This window comes from Lepus europaeus, chromosome 5 (assembly GCF_033115175.1).
Source record: "Lepus europaeus isolate LE1 chromosome 5, mLepTim1.pri, whole genome shotgun sequence".
NCBI lineage: Eukaryota > Metazoa > Chordata > Mammalia > Lagomorpha > Leporidae > Lepus > Lepus europaeus.
Window position 1 is genome coordinate 24,968,135 of NC_084831.1, and position 19,968 is coordinate 24,988,102.

Here is a 19,968-nt window from a genome sequence, read left to right on the forward strand (position 1 = left end):
GGTACTGAGCCCCCCACCCCCAGCTCAGGATGGATGTAGAGGAGGGTCTAAAGCAGACTAGGCTGGGGAGATCTGGCTTCAAGCAGAACAGAGAGGAACCGGGTCAGAGGCGAAACCCGGTGACCACAGAGCAGGCCCCTCCAGGCCTGGAGGGCAGAGAAGGGGCCTGTTGCGAACGGCCTAGGGAGGGGAGGCACCTAGCGGAGCGAGGCTCTCCCGCCCCGCCCCGCAAGTCCTGGCGCAGGAGGCAGCTGGGAACCGCCCCCGCTTCTGTCTGGCGTCTCTCACGCCTCCGCGGGGGTCCCAACACCAGAGCCAAGGCACGCAGTGGAGCCGGTGTTCCGGAGGCCCAGCTGTCCCCAGCCCAGCCCAGCCCGGCTCCCGGCTTTCCCAGGGGAGACCTCTCGCTTACCCCCAAGGAGGGGCTGCGATGCGGCAGCTTGCAGAGGGGTCCCGGAGGGGCCGTCCAGGGACGCGGCAAATGCCAAGGGCCCCATTTCGAAAGGAGGGCCCTGTACCAGACCCACCTATGCTCCCGGAGCCACCGCGCACCCTGGAACGGCCCCTGCTGCTGCCCATTGCCTCCCACTCCTCAGTCTGTTCTGGACATAATGGCCCCTGGAAGTCGGACCCTTGCACTTTGCCCAGAGTCCTACTTTGCCATCCCGTCCCACCTGGAATATAAATTTAAGGTCCTTGGCCTGGACCCCGGGCTCCTGAGCTGCCACTGTCCCAGCTTTTCCCAGAGCATGCATCTAATAAGCCGGAACGCGGACTTGAAGGTGATTCCACTGTTTTCTGGCCGCTCCCGTAACCCCTCTGGGCGCAGCGCTAGCACATGGCCGATATTCGCAGAACGAATGCCAGAGGGCCGGTGGCTCCCAGTCCCAGCCACGCACCCACCAGCTGTGAGGCACTGGAGGAGTCTTCTAACACCTCGGAGCCTCAGTTTCCTTCTCTGTAAAGTGGGGACAGTCAGGGTCACAGCCGAGAGATGGAGAAAGGGTGTCATTCAAGCTCAGGACGTGGGAATCTTTGCCCAGGCTGGAGAAGGGAGGGTGCAGTCCCCGCGCCAGCAGGAGGAGCTGTGGCCGGGTTGCCAACCTGGAAAGGAGGGCGCCTGTGCGTAGGCACGGGGGTCCTCGCACCTCCCGACCCCCGGCCGGAGGTGCTCCCTGGCCTCACCGCCCCTGCGCCCGGGCAGAGAGAGCGGGTCCCCGATGTGGGGGCAGGGAGCAGTTTCCATGGACGTTGGGAGGTGGGGTTAATTCTGAGCTGGGTCGGGGAACGGGATCGCTGGTAGGCGGCATGAGGTGTGGGCGGGCTCACCAAGGTGCAGGTAGGGCAGAGGGCGTGTCTGACCCCGGAAACCTCAGGGGCTGGAGGAGTGGGCGCCCCGGTCCCCCAGGAGCCCCGAGGTCAGTTAGCTCCGGAGTTGAGGCGCCGGAGCCGGGGTGTTCAAGATCCCGGTTCCGCCCTCGAGGCTGCTTGGCGCCCAGGTGGGGATGGGGGAGTCGCGGTGGGGCGGACTGGGTCTTCCGCGGCTTGGGAAAGAGACCTCAGCGCCGACCGCCCCGCCATTCCGGCTGCCCGGGTCGCGGGAATGCTAGAGGGGGCCTCGGCCCTGCCCCCAGCCCCCGGTGGGGAACACAAGTCCCGGAGAGGGGCCCCGGGAAGTGAGGGCGTCCCCTTCCCTCTGAGGGGCGGAGCCTCTCGCTCCGCTCCCCCTCCCCCCGGGGCTGCAGGGGACCCCCCCCAGGGGAGGGGCTCCGGGCCAACGCCGCGGGGCGTCTCCCTCGCAGTCCCGCCCGCCCCTCCGGCCGCCTCTGCCGCCGCGCGCCGCAGCAGCGCCGCCTTCCCTGCGCAGTCGGTGTCTCGGCGAGGCTGGGTGAGTGGGGGCCGCTCCGGCCGGGGGCCGGCGATGTGGGGAGGGCCAGTCCCGGAGCCGCGGCCCACGTCCAGGGCTCGCCAACGCCGCGGCTGCCCGCGCCCCCGGGAATCCTCCAGCCCCGGGGCTCAGGAGGCGGGGGCTCCCCCGGGGAACCGCGGCGCTCTCCAGGGTGCTGACCGCCGAGGGGCCCGCGCCCGGGAGCCGCGTGTCCGCCGCCCCGAGCGCCCCCTCCAGGAGGGGCACTGTCCGGGCGCGCTCTCAGAGCCACAGGGATGGGGCGGAGGCTCAGGGCCAGAGCCCGGGGGAATTCCGAGGGGGTCCTTGAGGCGGGTTTCTCAGGTCAAGCTGCGGGATTCTTTCCATTTTGGGGGTCCCGGGGGCTCTGCAGGACAGCAGCTTCTTCATCCAACTAGGAGGGGCGGCCCCGAGGGTGGTAAGGAGGAGGGGGCGCTGGAGGAGCTCCCCTGGCCAGCCTTTCTTTCTGCCCCCGCCCCTGTGACCCAGTTCTTTGGCCCTTGAAGGGGGGCGTAAGGGACACACTCCCCCGCTCCAGCCTACGCGTTCTCCTCCCCACACTTATGTGGTGGGTGCTTAGCCGGGGCAGGAGAGAAGCTGACTGGGAAAGGAGGGGCATCGGCTGTCAGAAACACGCATGTGACACGCAGCTGAGGACACACAGGTGCCCCCAATGGCCATGCAGGCACATTCCCCTTGCACGGTGATGGGTACCTACCTGGTCACACGCATATCTAACGCACATGCACAGGCATGGATAGAGACACATGGGACAGGCATGGATAGAGGCACATGTGTTCTCTCACACACACCCACCCACCCACATGTGCACAGAACCCAGGCACACCGAAGCAACCCCCTCTCCCTGATCCCTACAGCCTGGAGCTCAAGCTTGGGCTGGGGATCCCCGGTGCACCCCTACCTCCCTGCTGGGAACTGCTGGGTCGGCGCCCTCCATTGCCTTTGTTGCTTTCCCTCAGCCTCCTCACACTAACCTCCTGTGCTGAGGGGACTTTGGGGATAGAAGACAGGTAAGTGCTAGGGAGGGTTGGATGGGCTAGGATTCTCCCAGGAAAAGGGTCCCCACGCGGGTCCGAGGAAGGTTGCAGTTGCCTCTCTTGGGACCCGGCAGCACCCCGAGGAAAGAAAGAAAGATGGCAAGGGTGCCTGAAGGTCCCACGTGCAGCTGGCCATGTGAGAGGTGTCGGCATGCGAGTTGGCGTGTGACGGTGTGTGTGAGACATGTGGGGTCGTGGGCTGGTATGTTTTGCTGCCTAGGGTATGGGAGTTGTGCGTGGTGCCCTGTGTCAGAGTTGTGGAGCAGGGAGGAGGTTGTCATGTGTGCAGGGCCAGTGCGTGTGGGCTGCTAAAGGAGTGACAGGGCTGCAGCCATATGTAACAGTATCCTTCCCTTTGCATAGTGGTGTGCTTCTGTCTTGTGGCATCTGGGCACACGTCCATCATTTTTATTTATTTAACATGTACGTAGCACTTACCTGTGCAGGCATGCCTCTAAGTGCTTCACATGCGTTAACCAATTTCATCCCCATGACAATCCTACGAGGTGAGTACTGTTACGACCCCCCCCCCCCCGTTACAGGTGCAGCAGAGAGCATGCCAGGAACTTGCCCAAGGTCACTTAGCTGGTAAGAGGCAGGCTGGGATTCAGACTCAGGTGATCTGGCTCTGGAGCCCAGACACCTCCTCCGTGCTGCCTGTTGTCGGGCACACCTGTGGTATGAGAGCAGGGCAGTGTCTGGGCCGCAGGTGTGTTTTGTGGTGAGCAGGTGTGTGGGAGGCAGTGCGGGAGCAGTGGGGGAAGAGCGAGGATGGCCAGAGATCTCTCTGCACTTCCCTGGACAATTCTGGAGTCCTTTCCATTGTGCCACAGCGGCGGGACCTTACTTCTCTGAGCCTGCCTTCACAGCTGGCCAATGGGGTTATTCCCCTTACGTCCCCTTACAAGGGGGAAGTGATGTGTGCTTGTGACGGTTCTCTGGCTGGCACGGAGGGGGCCCTCAGCAAGCACGAGCTGCCTGCTCTTCCTCCCTCTCCAGGTGTTGTTCCCAGGGAAGTGAGAGTCCGGGGCAGCAGTGTGCGGCTTGTCACAGAGGCGGGGCGTCTGGGTGCAGGCTGTGTGATCTTGGGCCAGATCCTCCCTCTCACTGGGTCCAAGGAGAGGCTGGGGTGGCTCGAGTCGGGGGGAGGGGGCGTCTGCAGTGGAGCCAGGTGGCCAGCAGGGCCTGATCACCCCTCTGTGTCCCTTGACCCTCTTGGGGGACCCAGGTGGGACTTGGCTCGGTAGCCATGGGCAAGCAGAACAGCAAGCTGCGGCCCGAGATGCTGCAGGACCTGCGGGAGAACACGGAGTTTTCGGAGCTGGAGCTGCAGGAGTGGTACAAGGGCTTCCTCAAGGACTGTCCCACAGGCATCCTCAACGTGGACGAGTTCAAGAAGATCTACGCCAACTTCTTCCCCTACGGCGACGCCTCCAAGTTCGCCGAGCACGTCTTCCGCACCTTCGACACCAACAGCGACGGCACCATCGACTTCCGGGAGTTCATCATCGCGCTGAGCGTGACCTCCCGCGGCCGCCTGGAGCAGAAGCTCATGTGGGCCTTCAGCATGTACGACCTGGATGGCAACGGCTACATCAGCCGGGAGGAGATGCTGGAGATCGTGCAGGTGGGCCCCGGGCCCCCACATGCCAGGCGCGGGCCCGGCAGCTTGCACCCGCCACTCCGCTTTAGCCTCTCAGCAGGTCTTGTAGGCAAGTAGTGGCAGGTGCTAACCTTGCACTCCCATGGAGATTCTTTAGTAGGAAATAGTTCCGGACTTAAAGTGCAAAAAACTCCCAGATCCCTTGACCAACTGATCATTTAGCCACCGTCGCTTTATCTTTGTGTGTGAGTGTGTGCATGCCAGCTTGGGGGGGGGACCTCTTGTTCCGAACGTTGAGCCTTTACCCCCGATACACCAGGATGTATTTCCCAAGGATAAGGACGTTCTCTTACATAACCCATAATATGATTATCGACGTCGGGAGAGTTAACATAGAAAACAGTGCTGTTATCTAATCTACGTAGTCCGGTTTTGCCCGGTGTCTCCATAGTGTTCTTTATGGCTTTTTCCCCCCCGCCCTGGTCAAGGATCACGGGTTGCATTTCGTTGTCGTGTCTCGTTGGTCCCTTTAACCTGGAATGGTTCCTCAGCCTTTCTTTGTCTCTCGTGACTTGGATTTTTGCAGCTATGTTCTCTCTGTCCTCAGTTTCTGAGGAGGAAACAGATGCTCAGAGAGGTAAAGGCATTTGCCCATGGCCACACAGCCTGTGAGTGGGCAGATTAGCTCCGCTGCTCACATGGCATCCGGATACCCAGTCACCTTCTGACTAATTAATACAGGGCTGGGTACTGAGGGAGGTGCTTATACTCAGGAGCTCAGTGCATCCATACAACCACCCCACGAGGCTCAGAGAAGTGCAATAACTTTCCCGAAGTCACACAGCTTGTAAGTGGAGTCAAGCTCGGGGTGGCCATCACACAGAGCATTTTTAAAAAATGTTAATTTATTTTTATTTACCTGAGAGGCAGAGTGACACACCCAGAGAGAGAGAGAGAGAGAGAGAGAGAATGAGATCTTCCATCTGCCTGATCTGCCCAAATGCCCCCAGCAGCTGGGGCAGGGCTAGGCCAAAGCCAGGAGCCAGGAACTCCATCTCCGTCTCCTATGTGGGTCACAGGGCTCAAGCACTTGAGCCTACACACCTGCCGCCGTCCGGGGCGTGCATTAGCAGGAAGCTGCATAGGGAGCAGAGGCAGAACTGAGCCCAGGTATTGTGACACGGGATGCAGGCAGCCCAAACGGTGGCTTAACCAGCTGTGCCAGGTCACCAGCCCCATAGCTGCTTTTTGAGAGGGCTCTGGATTCCCAGCCCGGAAGTCTGGCTTCCTGTCTCTGGCTAGGGCCAGCGATGCTGACCTTATGAGACTTAGGGACCTGCTTTGAGCGCCCTCCCCCCTTTTGGTACCAGCTTCAGTGGGATGCGCATGAGCTTTCTTTTTGAAATCTTTCCAGGGCCCTGTCCCCTCAGCCCAGCACCCAGGACAGGGAGGCTTCTGGTCCACTCTGACTGGTCGAGCTCCTGGCCCACGTTTGCCTGAGCCTCTGCAGGTTCCGGCCCGTGTTAAGCCCTGGCTTCACGAGGCCTTTGGAGGGCTGAAGTGGGACAGGGGCTGTGGCCAAGGCCCAGCGCCCAGCTGGCGCTTGGCCAGCGTTAGCGCTCATTGGTTACTCCCTTCTCCGCTGCACACCCTCTGCTCTCGCAGAATGGCTTTTTGGCAGCCCTCAGAAGGGCTGAGTGAGCGATGCTGCCTCCCAGCTCGCACGGCTCTCGGCTCTCGGCCCCTTCCCTCCTGCGTCTCACAGTCCTCTCCCATCTGGTGCCTCGGCTCTGCGGACCATTCTCCCTTCCAACACATCCAGCCCCCCGCGAGACTCCGGACTTGGCTGCTCCTGCCTAGGGTCTGGGCTGCTCTCTGCCGCCCGAGGAGAACTGGCTGCCGTGGGAAGGGATTCCCTCCCGGTGCCTCTCCCCGGGGCCAGGAAGCCTCAGTGGTCACTAACTCCAGTGGGTCAGGCATTAACCCTTGAGTTGCTGGATGGGGGCGTAGCTCTGGGGGTCCTGACGGAAGCAGGATCAAGCAGGGAGCAGCTGGACACAAGGGAGGAGTGCTCCTGTCTCCGCACTTAGTGTGGTTGCACTGGGGTGCCTCAGCAGAGCTCGGTCCTGCTGGAGCCATCATTTCCCCAGGCATCCATCACACCGGTTCCCTTCCTTGGGCCTCCGAGCCCCCTGTCTGGCTGGTCTCTGCTCCCTTGGCCCTGGCTTCCTTCCCGGCAGCCAGAGGCCCCAGACACTTGGAGCAGACAGTGCTCTGCCAACCCCAGTGCCTGATTGATGACAAGGCGGCTCTGGTGCAAGCAGTGATTCTGGACAATTAATCAGGAGGCCCAGGAGAAGGACTGTGGTCAGGGGAGTGGGCGCCCGCTGGGGTACTGGTCAGTCCTTCTCAGAACTCGGCCCTTGCTGGGGGTGGGCGCGCTAGAAGGGGAGGGACTGTGTCTCTTGGGGCCCCTGCTCTGGTCGGGGAGAGAATTGCACAGGCCACTGTCATTGACTGGGGCCCAGGGGACAGAGGGGCAGGGTGGACATGATAGGAGTGTTCGGAGCCGCTGTTCCAACCGTCTGCACACACAGTCGCGTTGAATCCCCTGCACGATCCTAGCCGGGGAGTTCTGGTGACTCTCGTTTACAGATAAGGGAACTGAGGCTCAGAGAAGCCTGTCCACGGCCGGGCCGGGCCCCGTGCTACGGGACATGGGTGGTACAAGCAGCAACTTAGTCTGCACAACTCCTGAGCGCCACCTCCCTCCAAATTTATCTCCCTTTCTGAGCCCTGGTTTCTTATCTGGAAAATGGGAGGTCTGCAAAGGGCCTGGCGCAGAGCAAACACCTGCTACCCGGTGGCTCGGCGGGTGGCCCAGGCAAGGCCGGCAGGGTGGACAGGCCCGGGTGTCTGGTCAGCAGCCAGCAGAGCGTAGCGTCCCGAGTGCCAAGGGCTGGATGGCTTGGCCTTGACGCAGAGGGCAGTGACCCCTAAGCAGGGGGCGTCCCTGCCAGGTGCCAGGAGCCTCGGCACAGTACTGGGTATGGCGCTGGCTGCGTGTCCATCCCTGATCCCTGGGTCGGTCCCACCAAGATGCAGCACTACTTGCAGGAGGGTGTTCTCTGGGTCAGGGAAGGCCTGGCCAAGGAAGCGTGGTATAAACTGAGCCCCAAGGGGGAGTGGGGGGCAGCAGCATCCAGAGCGAGCTGGGTGCACGCTGGGCCTGGTGGGAGGGGAGTGTGAGGGGAGCGTGGGGGCGGTTGTACTGCGCCTAGGGACGTGGCAGTGGAGAGCTGGGTGTGGAAAAAGCTTTCTAAAGCAGCGTGGGGGACAGACCCAGAGGAAGGAGGCTGGAAGAGACCAGCGCGGAGGCTGAAGTTGGCTCTGGGGGTGGGTGTGGGGAGTGTATGGGAGGCTTCCTGGAGGCGGTGTTGGTCGGGTACATCTGAAGACTGATGCCCCAGGTCCGGCCCTCGGGCTCTGGGTGACCCCTCACCCAGCCCATTCCACAGGCCCGGCCTTAACTGCTCTGTAGGGTTAGCGCAAAAAGGCTCCCTCGCGTCTCCTCGGGAGCTCCCTCTGCCTTGCAGAGAACAGGCTGTCCTTGCGCCTCAGTGGATGCTAATCTGCATTCGTTTGCATAATGTTCCGCCCACTCTGGGTTCCCCAGCCCTGGACGCGGCCCTACGCCCCCTGCCGGCCACAGGCAGCACCGCAGCCCAGTGCCACCCCCGTCAGTGCAGCGCCCCCTGTAGGCCTCCGCGCGCCGGCCCTCCTGCGCCAACTTGATACCTTGCCCCAGGCATGAGCCCTAAGCCCGGCGTGGCAGGCCCTTGGTGTGGGGCCCGCTGGTCCCCAGCATCTCTCCTGACCCCCTCATCTATAAATCCTCGGCTCCCTCTCCGAGCTTCCGCACGGCCAGCAATGCCCTGCACAGGAATTCGGGCACGGCCCGCTCCCACAGCCCCCTCCTCTGGGAAGCCTTCCCAGACTTGTCTCCCTGGGGGCCGCATACGTGCTTGCCTGCGAGCCTCTCTGAATCCTGGGCGGGCGGGGGAGGGGGCGCTCACTCCTGCTTCCCTCCCCGCCCCGCCCCCAGGCCATTTACAAGATGGTTTCGTCTGTGATGAAGATGCCAGAGGACGAGTCGACCCCGGAGAAGAGGACCGAGAAAATCTTCCGCCAAATGGACACAAACAATGACGGTGAGGGGGCGGGGGCAGGGGCAGGGGCGGGCGGGCGCGCTCCCTCTCCCCCGCCCGCGCCGCGCTCACGGCTCCCCTCGTCCACAGGCAAGCTGTCCCTGGAGGAGTTCATCCGCGGGGCCAAGAGCGACCCGTCCATCGTGCGCCTGCTGCAGTGCGACCCCAGCAGCGCCTCCCAGTTCTGAGCGCCGGCAGTCCGCGCCCCCTCCTCCCGGCTTCCTCCTCTTTGTGTCTGTCCAGGCTGGGGGCCAGGCTGGGGACCCGGTCCGCGGGCCTGCACCGTGAGGGGAGGCCCCAGCACGCACCGGATAGCAACCCCCCCAACGTGAGAGACGGACGCAGGCTGCCTTGTCTGCCCCTGGGTCAGCGGCCCTTACCAAGGTCAACCGACCAGCTCCCCTCCCCCCTCAAGGCCGCTGGCCAGGCTCCCCTCTTGCCCGTCTCAGCCTGGGCAGTCTCAGGGAGCCGAGCGCAGGGGAGGTGGGCAGAGAGGGATTCGGGGGTGTGCTTGATACCTCCTCCCCTGCAGCAGGGCCTCACCCCTCCTGCCCCAGCTCCTGGAGGCCAGGATGCCAAGGAGACGGCTGCCCCCAGGGCCCCAGCCCGCAGGCTGCAGGTCCCACCACCCCCGCCTGCCTCTCAGCACGGCCAGCCACACACAGCCCCGGGACCCTCTGTTTGTCGCCTCTCTCTTATGCACACACAGACCCGCAGGCAGATGGGCGCGTGCACCTTAGAGCGCCCCACAGCGTCCTGTGTGGGAAGCAGCACAGCCCCCCTCCCCCGCGAAGCCCCCACCCCATGCATGCAGCCACATGGAGCATCTCTGTTCTTTTTAATAACTTCACAATAAAGTCTCGTTTCAGTGCAATGGGCAGGGTGGCCAGGAGAAAGCCCCACCCCGGTCCCCGAGGGTCCACTGAGCCCTCCTGGGCCGGCTCCAGGGATCCTGGCCTGGTCCCGGTGTGGACTCAGTTGCAGGCACGGGGCCCAGGCGAGGCCTCCGCTCTCAGAGGGTCAGCGGCACGGAGCTGGTGCAGCTCAGCAGGTCATTGCCCTCGGTGGGCTCTGGGCTCTCCTGCATCTGCAGAGACACAGGCAACTGCCAGGCCCCCTGGGTCTGGGCCAGGGTCTCCTCCTCTTCCAGGATACTGGGGGATGGGAGGGTCTCTGAGGGCAAAGGGGCATCAGTACCACCCCCATGCAAGGGCCGAGTAAGCCCCCAGGAGTGCCTCCAGTGAGGGCCCTGACGCCCCTCCCTCTCCCTGCAGACCCCTCCCTGGCCGGGAGTCAGCTGTGTGCCGCGCTGGGAGACCTGTTGTCTGGGCGGCCTCCACGCTTCTCTCACTTGGCCCCCGTTCTCCAGGTGGGGCCTCGTATGAGGGCTGGGGCTCCCCAGCAGGGCTCCCCGAAAAGCCAGGGAGTCGGGGCGGTGGGGGTGACTCACCGTGTAGTGGCTGCTTCTCCCCCACCAGGGCCTCAGTTCCAGCAGCTGGTGGGTGAGCTGGGCGCAGCGCACAGCAAACACGCTCTCGGTCAGGCACAGCATGAGCGCGATGGCCCAGAGACACAGGCTGGAGCTCTGCCGGGGGCACAGGGACAGAGATGCGCAGACTCCAGGGATCCTGCCCACCCCCGTGGAGCGCCCGGGCAGCCCTCATCCCAAGCAGAGACACTCACGTAAATGCGTGTGGGGTCAAAGGGACAGTCGGGTGCCAGCGCCAGGAGTTCAGGGTTCCCAAAAGTGCAGGCAGCCAGCAGTGCCCGGCCCTGGGTGGCAAAGGTCACGGCGATGGAGGCCAAGAGGCCAAGGGCACAGGTCAGAGAGAGAAGAGCACAGGCCAGGCTCGAGCTAAACACCATCCAGCGCTGTTGGGGGAGCCACACTGGTCAGCGGACACGGGGCTGGGACCCCCCACAGGGCCTCCTTGAGGGTCACCCACACCCCTTCAGGCAGGCTAGGCCCTTGCTGACCTCCCCCCGCCCCCGCCCCAGCCCAGGGGTGCTGCGTACCAGAGGGTTGTTGGGGAGGTACCGTGACAACACAATGGCTGCAATGCCTGCGGTGATGACCTGGGGGAGAGCAGGTGTAAGGGTCAGGACCACCCGGACAGAGTCACCAGGGCCAGCCACAGCTCACTGCAGAGCCCTCACCCCTTCACCCTCTGCGTGGGCCTCACTCACATCCGCACCGAGGCTCCGCCTCCTCGTGGCTCAGCCCTGGAGGCACGTTTCCAAAGCACAACCACCCTGGCCTGCACCACCCTCCGTGACTCCCCTCTGCGAAATGCTGGGCCTGGGTCTCTGGCCGGCAGGCACATACCAGGAAGCACGCCAACCACAGGGAGCATGGGGCACAGCTCCCGGGAATGGGAAAGGGTTGGGAAGAAACGAACCCAACTGGCCAGAAGCTAAAGCAACTTGCTAAGCAAAGGAGGAGGCTGTATGGAATAGCACGCTGAACCCCAGCAACCTCCTACTGTTCCAGGCTCCGTGTGACCGGCCCCAGTCCCGGTCTCGTGGCTCACCATGCTGCCAAGGGCGCCCTCGCTGTCACCAGGAGCACTCGCACCCCGGTTCCCCCTTACCGGGCAGCTCCCTCCGGCCCTGCGCATCCTCAGCCAGGCTCCCCTGTGCAGCCCTGCTGCTGCCGGCCACAGCTCTCGGCCCCGCTCAGCTCACCTTCCTCCTTAGGGACCAGGCATGGGCTGGACCTGTGGCAGGCAGGCGGTACCCCAGGGGGCCTGGCTGCTGGCCCAGCCAAGTCTTTAATTCGCCGTGCAGCCACATCCAAGTGCCTCAGCCTCTCTGGGCCCAGCCCTGCTCTGCTAGACCCATCTTGGTGTCAGGCAAACAGGTTCAAGGGCCGTTGGGCTGCTTGCTGTTGGCAGGAGGTTGGGTAATCCCTGGGTCTGGGCTTCCCCCTGTGAGATGGAGGCCATGAGGGTCCCCGGTGTTGGGAGCAGCGAGGATTAACCGATGAGGCCGCGCTGAAGCTGTCCCACCCGGGGGGCCTCCTGACGCTCAGCAACAAAAGCAGGTGCACTAACTCCAGTGCACTGCCCTCCCCCACGTCCTCACAGACCCCAGCCTCGAGGCCGCAGGCCATGGGCAGGGAGGGAATGGATGGGGGTGTGGGGTACAGCCCTCAGCCAGGAGGTGGCAAGGGTGGAGCTCAGACAGCGGCCTGGGGATGCTGCCCAAATGGCACAGCCGCCTCTGACAGGCAGCAGAGAGCTTTACAAGCCCGACACTTGCAGGCCCCCTCCCCGACGTCCACATCCGATGGCCTGGCCAGCCGGCCATTTCTGGAGCAGTGGTTGTATAGCAGGCCTAGGGCTGAGCTCCTGCCGCATGGGTTTGCGCAGCATCTTGCCTTGCCCACTGCCATACCTCTGCACCTGCCAGTCTCCATACTTGGAATGCCATCTCAGCCTCCCGTCCTACCTGCTGGCCCCAGCGTGCCTCATTCCTGCAGCCAATCTGGGAAGGTCTCTTTATCCAGCAATGCCCAGCTCAGAGACCTCCACCTCTGTAAAACTCTCCCGGATCCTCCCAAGCTGACCTGATGTTCCGTCCTTCTGTCCAGTGGCACCTTGAGTATTCGTGTGTCACGCATGGTGCTAAGCACTCTATGTGGATGAACTCACTCAACACCCCCCAGGACTCTCCCTGTTTTACAGATGAGCGAACAGAGGCCAAGAAGTGAGTCAGGTACAGCTGGGAAGTGGTGGAGCAGGGGTTAGTGTTTACCCACCCGGGGCCGTGGTAGGGACCCATGACGACCTCTCAGCCCCTCCCTCCCTCCCACCAAGAACCCTGCCAGTCTGGCCGTACCACGATGGCGCAAGTGACCGAGAGGATGTTGACCACGCAGTACTGCAGAGCCACGGCGTCGTGGGGGGTGACCACGTAGCGCAGCACCGTGCCGTGGAGGAGTGCGGCTGTGATGAAGCTCACGTGGCCCAGCACCACCAGCACCAGGCCCGTCTTCATGAGCACCTTCCGGAAGTCACCCACACTCAGGCCACCTGCGGGGACAGCCACATCAGCGCCATGGCTCTGGCTCATCCTGCTGGGCAGAGGAGGAAACCGAGGCGTGCACAGGAGGGAGGGAGGTTGGGTCCCGAATCTGTCTCTGGAAGCCCTGGGGCCAGCACCTTCTCTGAGCCTCACTTTCCTCATCCGTAAAAGGGGTTCACAATGCCTTTGGGAATCCATGGACTCTCAGGCTGGGAAGGCATGCAGGTGGTACTTAATAAGTGCTGGTAGTCCTTGTTAGTGCTCAGGGTGAGGAGCAGCAGGGCTCTAGCTCGGGTCTGCAGCTCCCGTCACTAAGCCCCCATGGACTGATTCATTCATTCATTTGTTCACTGCACGAAGGTTCATTGGGTGACCGCTGTGCGCTGGGTCCTGGGGCACCACCGCGAGCTACACAGTCCCACGTAGCCCCCCCAGAGCCCCTGTTCACTGCACAGGGGTCAAGCCCCGTGTGGGACTTAGGTTAGGGGACAGGGCTTGGCACACACTAGATAGTGCTCCGGGTGCCAGACTGAACCACTGGAGGCTGGGTGACCCAGGGCGAGGAACATAAGCCCCGGGGTCTCCATCTCCTACTTGTAAAATGGGAAGAACACCTGCTTCTCCATGGAGAAGGAGGGGCCTGAGGCGACGGACGGGAAGTGGGGCCTACCCTGGAGGTACTGGGAAAAGCGGGGGCTCAGCACAGGCTGGGCAGGGACAAGGGGGAAGCTGGGGTCCAAAGGACATTGCCACTCCTATTCAAGTTCTCCCTAGGGGGCCAGGAGCCTGCCCCGCCATCACAGCCCCAGGGACAGGAGTCCTGCCCAGAACTAAACAGACCCCTTCCTCCAGTGTCCCCATGTTTCCCGCAGGTTAAAATAAAGTAAAAGAGGGGCAGATGCTGTAGCACAGTGAGTAAAGCCGCCGCCGGGCACCAGCATCCCACACCAGCGCCAGCTGGAGACCTGGCTGCTCCACTTCTGATTTAGTTCCCTGCTAGTGTGCCTGGGGTTAGAAGCAGAAGATGGCCCATGGGCTGGGCCCCTGCACCTGCGTAGAAGATTCCAATGGAGATCTAAGCCCTTGGGTTTGGCTTGGCCTGTCCCTGACTATTGTGGCCATTTGGGGAGTGAACCAGCGGATAGAAGATCTCTGTCTCTCTGCTTCTCCCTCTGTGTAAATCTTTCAAACAAATGAAAAAAGTTAAAAAAAAAGAAAGAGAAGAAAGAAATCACCAGCCTGGATGTTCTCAGAGGCATTCCCCAGACAGCAGGGAGGGACGGGCCACTCACTCACAGACGGGCTGTGCACCAGCCCCTGGCGTCTCTGGGCCCTAGGCTCCCGGCGCCGGAGTCAGGGGCTGGCTGGTCTGGTTGGTCCCAGGCCCTGGAGCCTGCAGGCCCCTGTAGGGTGGCAACAGGCCCAGCAGAAGCCAGGGCAGATGTGCTGATGGGCGCTGTAGGACTGGAATGGTGTCTTGAAGATTAACTGCTGCCCAAACAGGAAGGGGCATGGTGGCTCCATCCCACGGCTGACCCCACCTCGCCTCGTCCACCCACCCGCCGTCAGCCCGGACACCGCCCGGCTCGGGGCTGGAACTGAACCACCCAGGGCCGAGACTCTGGCTAGATGAGGCCAATGCCAAGGTGGGACCATGTCTGGAGCGCAGGACAGAGTCGCAGGGCAGTCCCTAACTTCCGGATCTGTAAGTCACAGCTCCGGGAGAACTTAGCACAGGGACTGGCACAGCGCTGAGCCTTTCCTCCCGGGAGCTACCTTCTCCCCTGTAACCGTCTTAGGAGGGAACTGCTCCTGCCTCCAGGGCAGGGAGGCTCTCCCGGATGGAGCCTGGGGACTCCCCAGGACTGCCGGAGCGCTGTGCCAGGGAGGGGGCTGCACAGTGGGCTCCTCCCGGACCCTTCCCTCCTGGCTGCCTAGTGGCGGGCAAGTGGCCGCCATGGCAAGCAGAGGAAACTCAGGCTCCCGTCCTGGGTCCTGGCCCTCGGCTCTCCCCTGTGGATGAGGTGGGGGGGCCCGTCCAACACCACTTCTCCCACCTGCCTGTGGCGAGAGGGAGGTCCCTGGGGGCCTCACGGAGAAGCCCCTGTCCGCCCTCCCCCTGCCCTCTCACTCCCATGGAAACGGGCCCAGAGGGGAAACCTGCCCCAGGCCGCCAAGGCGCCTGGGCTCCGGGGGACTCAGGCTCCCGCTACAGTGCTCCGCCCCTGCAGGAGCCCCTCACCGGCTCCCCGCCGCTCACCGAGGTGCAGGCCCATGTCGCGGGTGCGCGGGTCGCCGCGCAGGCTTCAACGGGGCTCCTGGGGCTGCGGGCCGCCGCGGGACCCGGCTCGCATCCTCACGGCCCCCTAGCCTGCGCGCCAGGCAGAGCGCGCCGCGCCCACTGGCCCGCCTCCCTTCCCGTCACCCCGCGGGACGGGCGGGCGGCTCGTTTGCATCCCGGCCGGTCGGACCGGCTGGGCAGCCTGGGGCTGAGTCACTGCGCGCGCCCTACCCACCGCGCGCGCGCTCAGAGCGCCCGCGGTGCTCCCAGGCCATCCCTGGTTATGCCCATTTTACAGATGGAAGCTGAGGCCCAGAGGATAGATCACCTGGACCAGGGAGGGAGGTAGGGACTTCACTGTGCGCGTCAGCTGTGGGTGCTGTGGTGGAAAAGGCCAGGGTGAAGGCTAGGATTGGGGAGGGACTGGCCCTGGGGTGGAGGTGGGGGAACTGGGGTGGCCCTTGGCCTGCTGAGTGACCTCAGGCCACACAGTCCCCCTCCCCTGACCTTGCCTTCCACGCTGAGTGGAGTGCTTTGCCTCTCCGTTTTGGGGGCCGAGTTCCTTGGAAAATCTGGGATGATTACTGACCCGGAAGGTCAGGGTGAGACAAAAAAAGGTGATAAGGAAGTTTCTGGAACTTCCTGCAGTGTCTTCATGGACCAAGTGTATAGAAGCTGCAGGGCGCCCAGTGGGTGCTTTCCCGACCTGGCCTCGGCTTACCAGGCCCCTCTGTGTGCCAGGACGGGCCTGTGGAGGCCTCTGAGCCTCAGCATGCCTGCCCCTTGGGGTTCAGAAGGCTGCCTGCTTCCCCAAGACCACCCAGCAAGCAGTGGTGGAGCGAGCAGGAACCTGGTGCCCACGCAGGTCTCAGGGCCCAGGTTCTCCACTCTGCCCATGTTGGGGCCGCCTCCCTGGGGGCACATACTGCCGTGGCTGGGGGCATCAGTAAACAGTGTGCACCCCACAGCCCGCTGGCGATGATTCTGGGTACTGAATGTGTACCTTCCCGCACACCTGTTTGACACCCACTGCCTTGTGTGTGGCCTGGATCAGCACACGGAGCTCTGGAGTTTGGGGAGCACAGGAACACTGGGGTGGGGGCGGGGCCATTTCTTGTGGGAGGTGCCCTGGGCATGGGCCAGCCCCACAAGGCAGGTAGGGGACCCGGTGACCCCCAGCAGGCATGCTCCCCTGTTGGCTGGAGGGCGGGATGGGGAGGTGGGAGGAAAGATGGGTGTTCCGCCAAACCATCTGGCTGGCACCCTCCCGATCTCATTGAGTGTTGATGTCACTGGGTGGTACTTACCCACACTGTAAGTGCCGGTGGCCCAGTAGTGCCATGTTGGGGTCTTTCTCCTACACACCGTGGAATGCGAAGACACGCATGAGATAATGATGCGTGTGAGGAGCTGGTCCTCAGAGTGGGCAGAGTGCCCTCCGGGAGTGGCCTGGGCCTGGCGGGGGAGCGGGGAAGGGCTTTGCTCTTGTTGGACACACGGCTGCGTGGCTGGAGTCTTACAATAAACATTTAGTCATGGCTAGCCTTTGCTAAAAAGAAGGAGAGGGCCCCTGGCGACAACCCCTGTCCCTGTTCTACCAACAGCCTTCCAATGACAAAGGCCACCTCCCAATGCTGCCCGGGCGAGCTGTCACATCCGGCGTGTGTGGCTGTGTGTGTGTGCATGCGTGTGCACGTGGCTTCTCTTTCAGTTCGTGCCAGGCAGTGCCCTTGGCAATGGGCCCCTCTGCAGCCTTCTGGAGTGAGGCTTTTAGATGCCTTTGCTTCCAGATGCGTGGATGCTCACCCTCTTTTTTTTTTTTTTTTTGACAGACAGAGTGGACAGTGAGAGAGAGAGACAGAGAGAAAGGTCTTCCTTTTGCCGTTGGTTCACCCTCCAATGGCCACCGCAGCTGGTGCGCTGCGGCTGGCGCACTGTGGCTGGCGCACCGCGCTGATCCAAAGGCAGGAGCCAGGTGCTTCTCCTGGTCTCCCATGGGGTGCAGAGCCCAAGCACTTGGGCTATCCTCCACTGCCTTCCCGGGCCATAGCAGAGAGCTGGCCTGGAAGAGGGGCAACTGGGACAGAACCGGCGCCCCGACTAGGACTAGAACCTGGTGTGCCGGCACCGCTAGGCAGAGGATTAGCTTGTTGAGCTGCAGCACCGGCCCTCTCACCCTCTTTTTATCCTTGGAACAACATTGAGAGCTAAAGATAATCACCCCGTTTTACAGAGATAAAGTTGAGGCCAGAAAGATAAATATGCCCAGCATATGTCTGTGGCAGAACTGCGGCTGGAATCCAGGCCTGTGTCACCTTGAAGCCTGCTCCTGTTTGGGGTGTTGGGGGAGGGTCCAGCCACAGCTGCAGAGTGTGCCTATTCTGGGGGCCTCTCTCCAGAGCACGGTGTCCCAGCCATCAGCCAACCTCAATGGCCTGAAAATAGTGCTACTTCTTTTCCTTATTGCCAAGTGGCCAAAGTTCACCCGTTCCAGCCACAGGCGTCCCTCGCCTCTGCCCCACCTGTCTAAACACCGGACTGAGGTTCTGGAAAGAACCCTGGGCCAGGGCTGTAGTTCCTTGTCCTTTGCAACCCACAGCCCAGCTACTGTTGCCCTATCCCTCAGATGGTCATAATGATTTACTTTCCAGCTTTCTCAGATTTCTGAGCCATATGAGCAATATGAGAACAGGTGAAATCTAACTAGAGAGTAAAAGTGTAGTCTCTGTCTTCCTGGGGCAGCTCGTGAGCAGGTGCGGCCCTGTGTACTTAAGCTGGAGCCTTCTATCAGGGTATGGCCGCCTCACTGGGCCGCTCTGCTGGGCAAGTGGCTTCAGGCTCCTAGGCCCTGTGCAGCCCTCCTCACTTTATAAAGGCTCCCACAGGGTGGGCGTTGTAGTGTAGCAGGTTAAGCTGCTGCCTGCAACGCTAGTATCCCATATTGGAATTGATTTGAGTCCTGGCTACACTGCTTCTGATCCAGCTCCCTACTAATGCTCCTGGGAAAGCAGTGGAAGATAGCCCACATGCTTGGGCCCCTGCCACCCATATAGGAGACCCAGATGGAGTTCTGAACTCCTGACTTTGGGCTGGACCAGCCCTGGCCATGACAACCATTTGGGGAGTGAACTAGTGGAAGGAAGATTCTCTCTCTCTCTCTCTCTCTCTGTGTCACTCCGCCTTTCAAATAAGTTAATCTTGAAAAAATAAAAATGAAAAACTCTCCCATCCCACCCAGATCCTTTTTGTAAATAAAACAATCACACACAACTATACGGCCTTCTATGTATGTGTCAATCAATCTAATGGACTGCTGGTCTGAGAAGAGGCCATAGGAAAGAGGACCTTAGCTATAGCTCTACTATTTTATTAACAATTTTTCTTAAAAAGCAAATATGGAGTGGGCATTTAGCCTAGTGATTGGATGTCACTGAAGACCCTTGCATCCGGTGTCCGAGTCCTGGGGTTCAATTCCTAGCTCCGGCTCCTGATTCCAGTTTCCAACTAGTGCAGACCCTTGGAGGCAGCAGTGATGGCTCAAGTGCTTGTGTTCCTGTCGCCCACCCACTGTGAACACCTGGATGGAGCTCTGGGTTCCCAGCTTTGGCCACTCCAGGCCTGGCCATTGTGGGCACTTGGGGAGTGAACTGGCAGATAAGAGCTCTTTCTGTCTTGCAAATAAATAAATAAATAAAAACTAAAAAAAAAAAAAAAAAAAGCAAACACAACATGTTTAGAATTTTTTAAAAGATGTTTATTTGTTTATTTGACAGGTAGAGTAACAGTGAGAGAGAGAGAGAAAGGTCTTCCTTCCGTTGGTTCACTCCCCAAATGGCTGCCACAGCTGGAGCTACGCTGATCCAAAGCCAGGAGCCAGGAGCATTCTTTCTTTGGTCTCCCATGCGGGTGCAGGGCCCAAGCACCTGGGCCATCCTCCACTGCCCTCCCGGGCCACAGCAGAGAGCTGGACTGGAAGAGGAGCAACCGGGACTAGAACCCGGTGCCCATGTGGGATGCCGGCGCCGCAGGCGGAGTATTAACCTAGTGAGCCACGGCGCCGGCCCCAGCATGTTTACAATTAAAAACTGTGGTTGGTGTGAAAAATGTGATGTTAGTCTTTGTGTTTTTTTTCTTTGATATTTCTAGAAAAAAAGCCCTTGTAGAAAACTTGGTAGAAAAACAGGAAAGTATAAAGAAGAAATCAGAAGTCCTTGTGGTCCTGCAGCCCCGGGGGGAGCCAGCCTCTGCCCCTGGGAGCTGGGGGGTGGCTGGCCATGCACTCTCCCCTCTTCCCCTGAGGCTCCTGCCAGCTGCCTCTCCTCAGCACCTCTGCTCCGCGCCTTGGCCTGCAGCCTCCCTGTCACCCTCCTCCTCCCTCAGGACTCAGTTTCTGTGCTAATGACCTGCTCACCTGCCCTCCCCTCCTCTTGGCGTGCCACGGGATTCTGGCCATCCCGTGCAGGCCACGCCTTGAACATCCCCTTGGCAATGCCAACCTCCAGTGTCACACAGAGGCCACTTCCGCCCCCAGCCCACCGGCGTTCGGACCCCGCAGCCTCCTGCTCTGACTTGGCAGAGGCCCCTCCTGACTGCCCGCCAGGGAGAGCATCTGCACTTGGACTTGGGCCTGGCTGGTTGGTGGCTGCTTGGAGGGAAGCGCAGACTTGAGGTACGTGGTTCCCGTGCACATGAAAATCTGAACAGCATTTTTCCAAACCCTCTCACCACCCCACCCCTTCTCCCAGTCGTTCATCCAGCTCCACAAGGTGCCCCCACTCCATTCCTACCCTCTCCCCTTTCACCGGGGTTCCCCCTCCCCATCAGTCTTTTCCACACCCGGGGGGCTCTTCTCTCCTAGACGGAACCAATCACCCACACTCCTGCTT

The 19,968-nt window shown here is 61.7% G+C and overlaps 2 protein-coding genes across 2 annotated transcripts; one reads left to right on the forward strand and one right to left on the reverse strand.

Annotated features, from left to right (window-relative positions):
- The first annotated feature begins 1,880 nt into the window (after nucleotides 1–1,880).
- Nucleotides 1,881–9,638, forward strand: HPCA (hippocalcin). Its single transcript, XM_062193234.1, has 4 exons — nucleotides 1,881–1,888; nucleotides 4,193–4,591; nucleotides 8,673–8,778; nucleotides 8,866–9,638. The coding sequence occupies exons 2-4, from the start codon at nucleotides 4,214–4,216 to the stop codon at nucleotides 8,961–8,963; spliced, it is 582 nt and encodes a 193-aa protein (XP_062049218.1). The 5' UTR covers nucleotides 1,881–1,888; nucleotides 4,193–4,213; the 3' UTR covers nucleotides 8,964–9,638.
- On the reverse strand, nucleotides 9,603–15,130 carry TMEM54 (transmembrane protein 54). Its single transcript, XM_062193233.1, has 6 exons — nucleotides 15,062–15,130; nucleotides 12,616–12,809; nucleotides 10,792–10,851; nucleotides 10,459–10,647; nucleotides 10,226–10,360; nucleotides 9,603–9,862 (listed from the first exon to the last, which is right to left on the reverse strand). The coding sequence occupies exons 1-6, from the start codon at nucleotides 15,075–15,077 to the stop codon at nucleotides 9,788–9,790; spliced, it is 669 nt and encodes a 222-aa protein (XP_062049217.1). The 5' UTR covers nucleotides 15,078–15,130; the 3' UTR covers nucleotides 9,603–9,787.
- Between the last annotated feature and the right edge of the window lie 4,838 nt (nucleotides 15,131–19,968).

Coding starts and splice junctions, on each gene's coding strand:
- HPCA (XM_062193234.1), top strand. CDS start 4,214: ATGGGCAAGCAGAACAGCAAGCTGCGGCCCGAGATGCTGCAGGACCTG. Junction 4,592..8,672: donor AGATGCTGGAGATCGTGCAG/GTGGGCCCCGGG, acceptor CCCCGCCCCCAG/GCCATTTACAAGATGGTTTC. Junction 8,779..8,865: donor AATGGACACAAACAATGACG/GTGAGGGGGCGG, acceptor CCTCGTCCACAG/GCAAGCTGTCCCTGGAGGAG.
- TMEM54 (XM_062193233.1), bottom strand. Junction 10,648..10,791: donor ACCTCCCCAACAACCCTCTG/GTACGCAGCACC, acceptor CTCCCCCAACAG/CGCTGGATGGTGTTTAGCTC. Junction 10,361..10,458: donor TTGACCCCACACGCATTTAC/GTGAGTGTCTCT, acceptor TGCCCCCGGCAG/AGCTCCAGCCTGTGTCTCTG.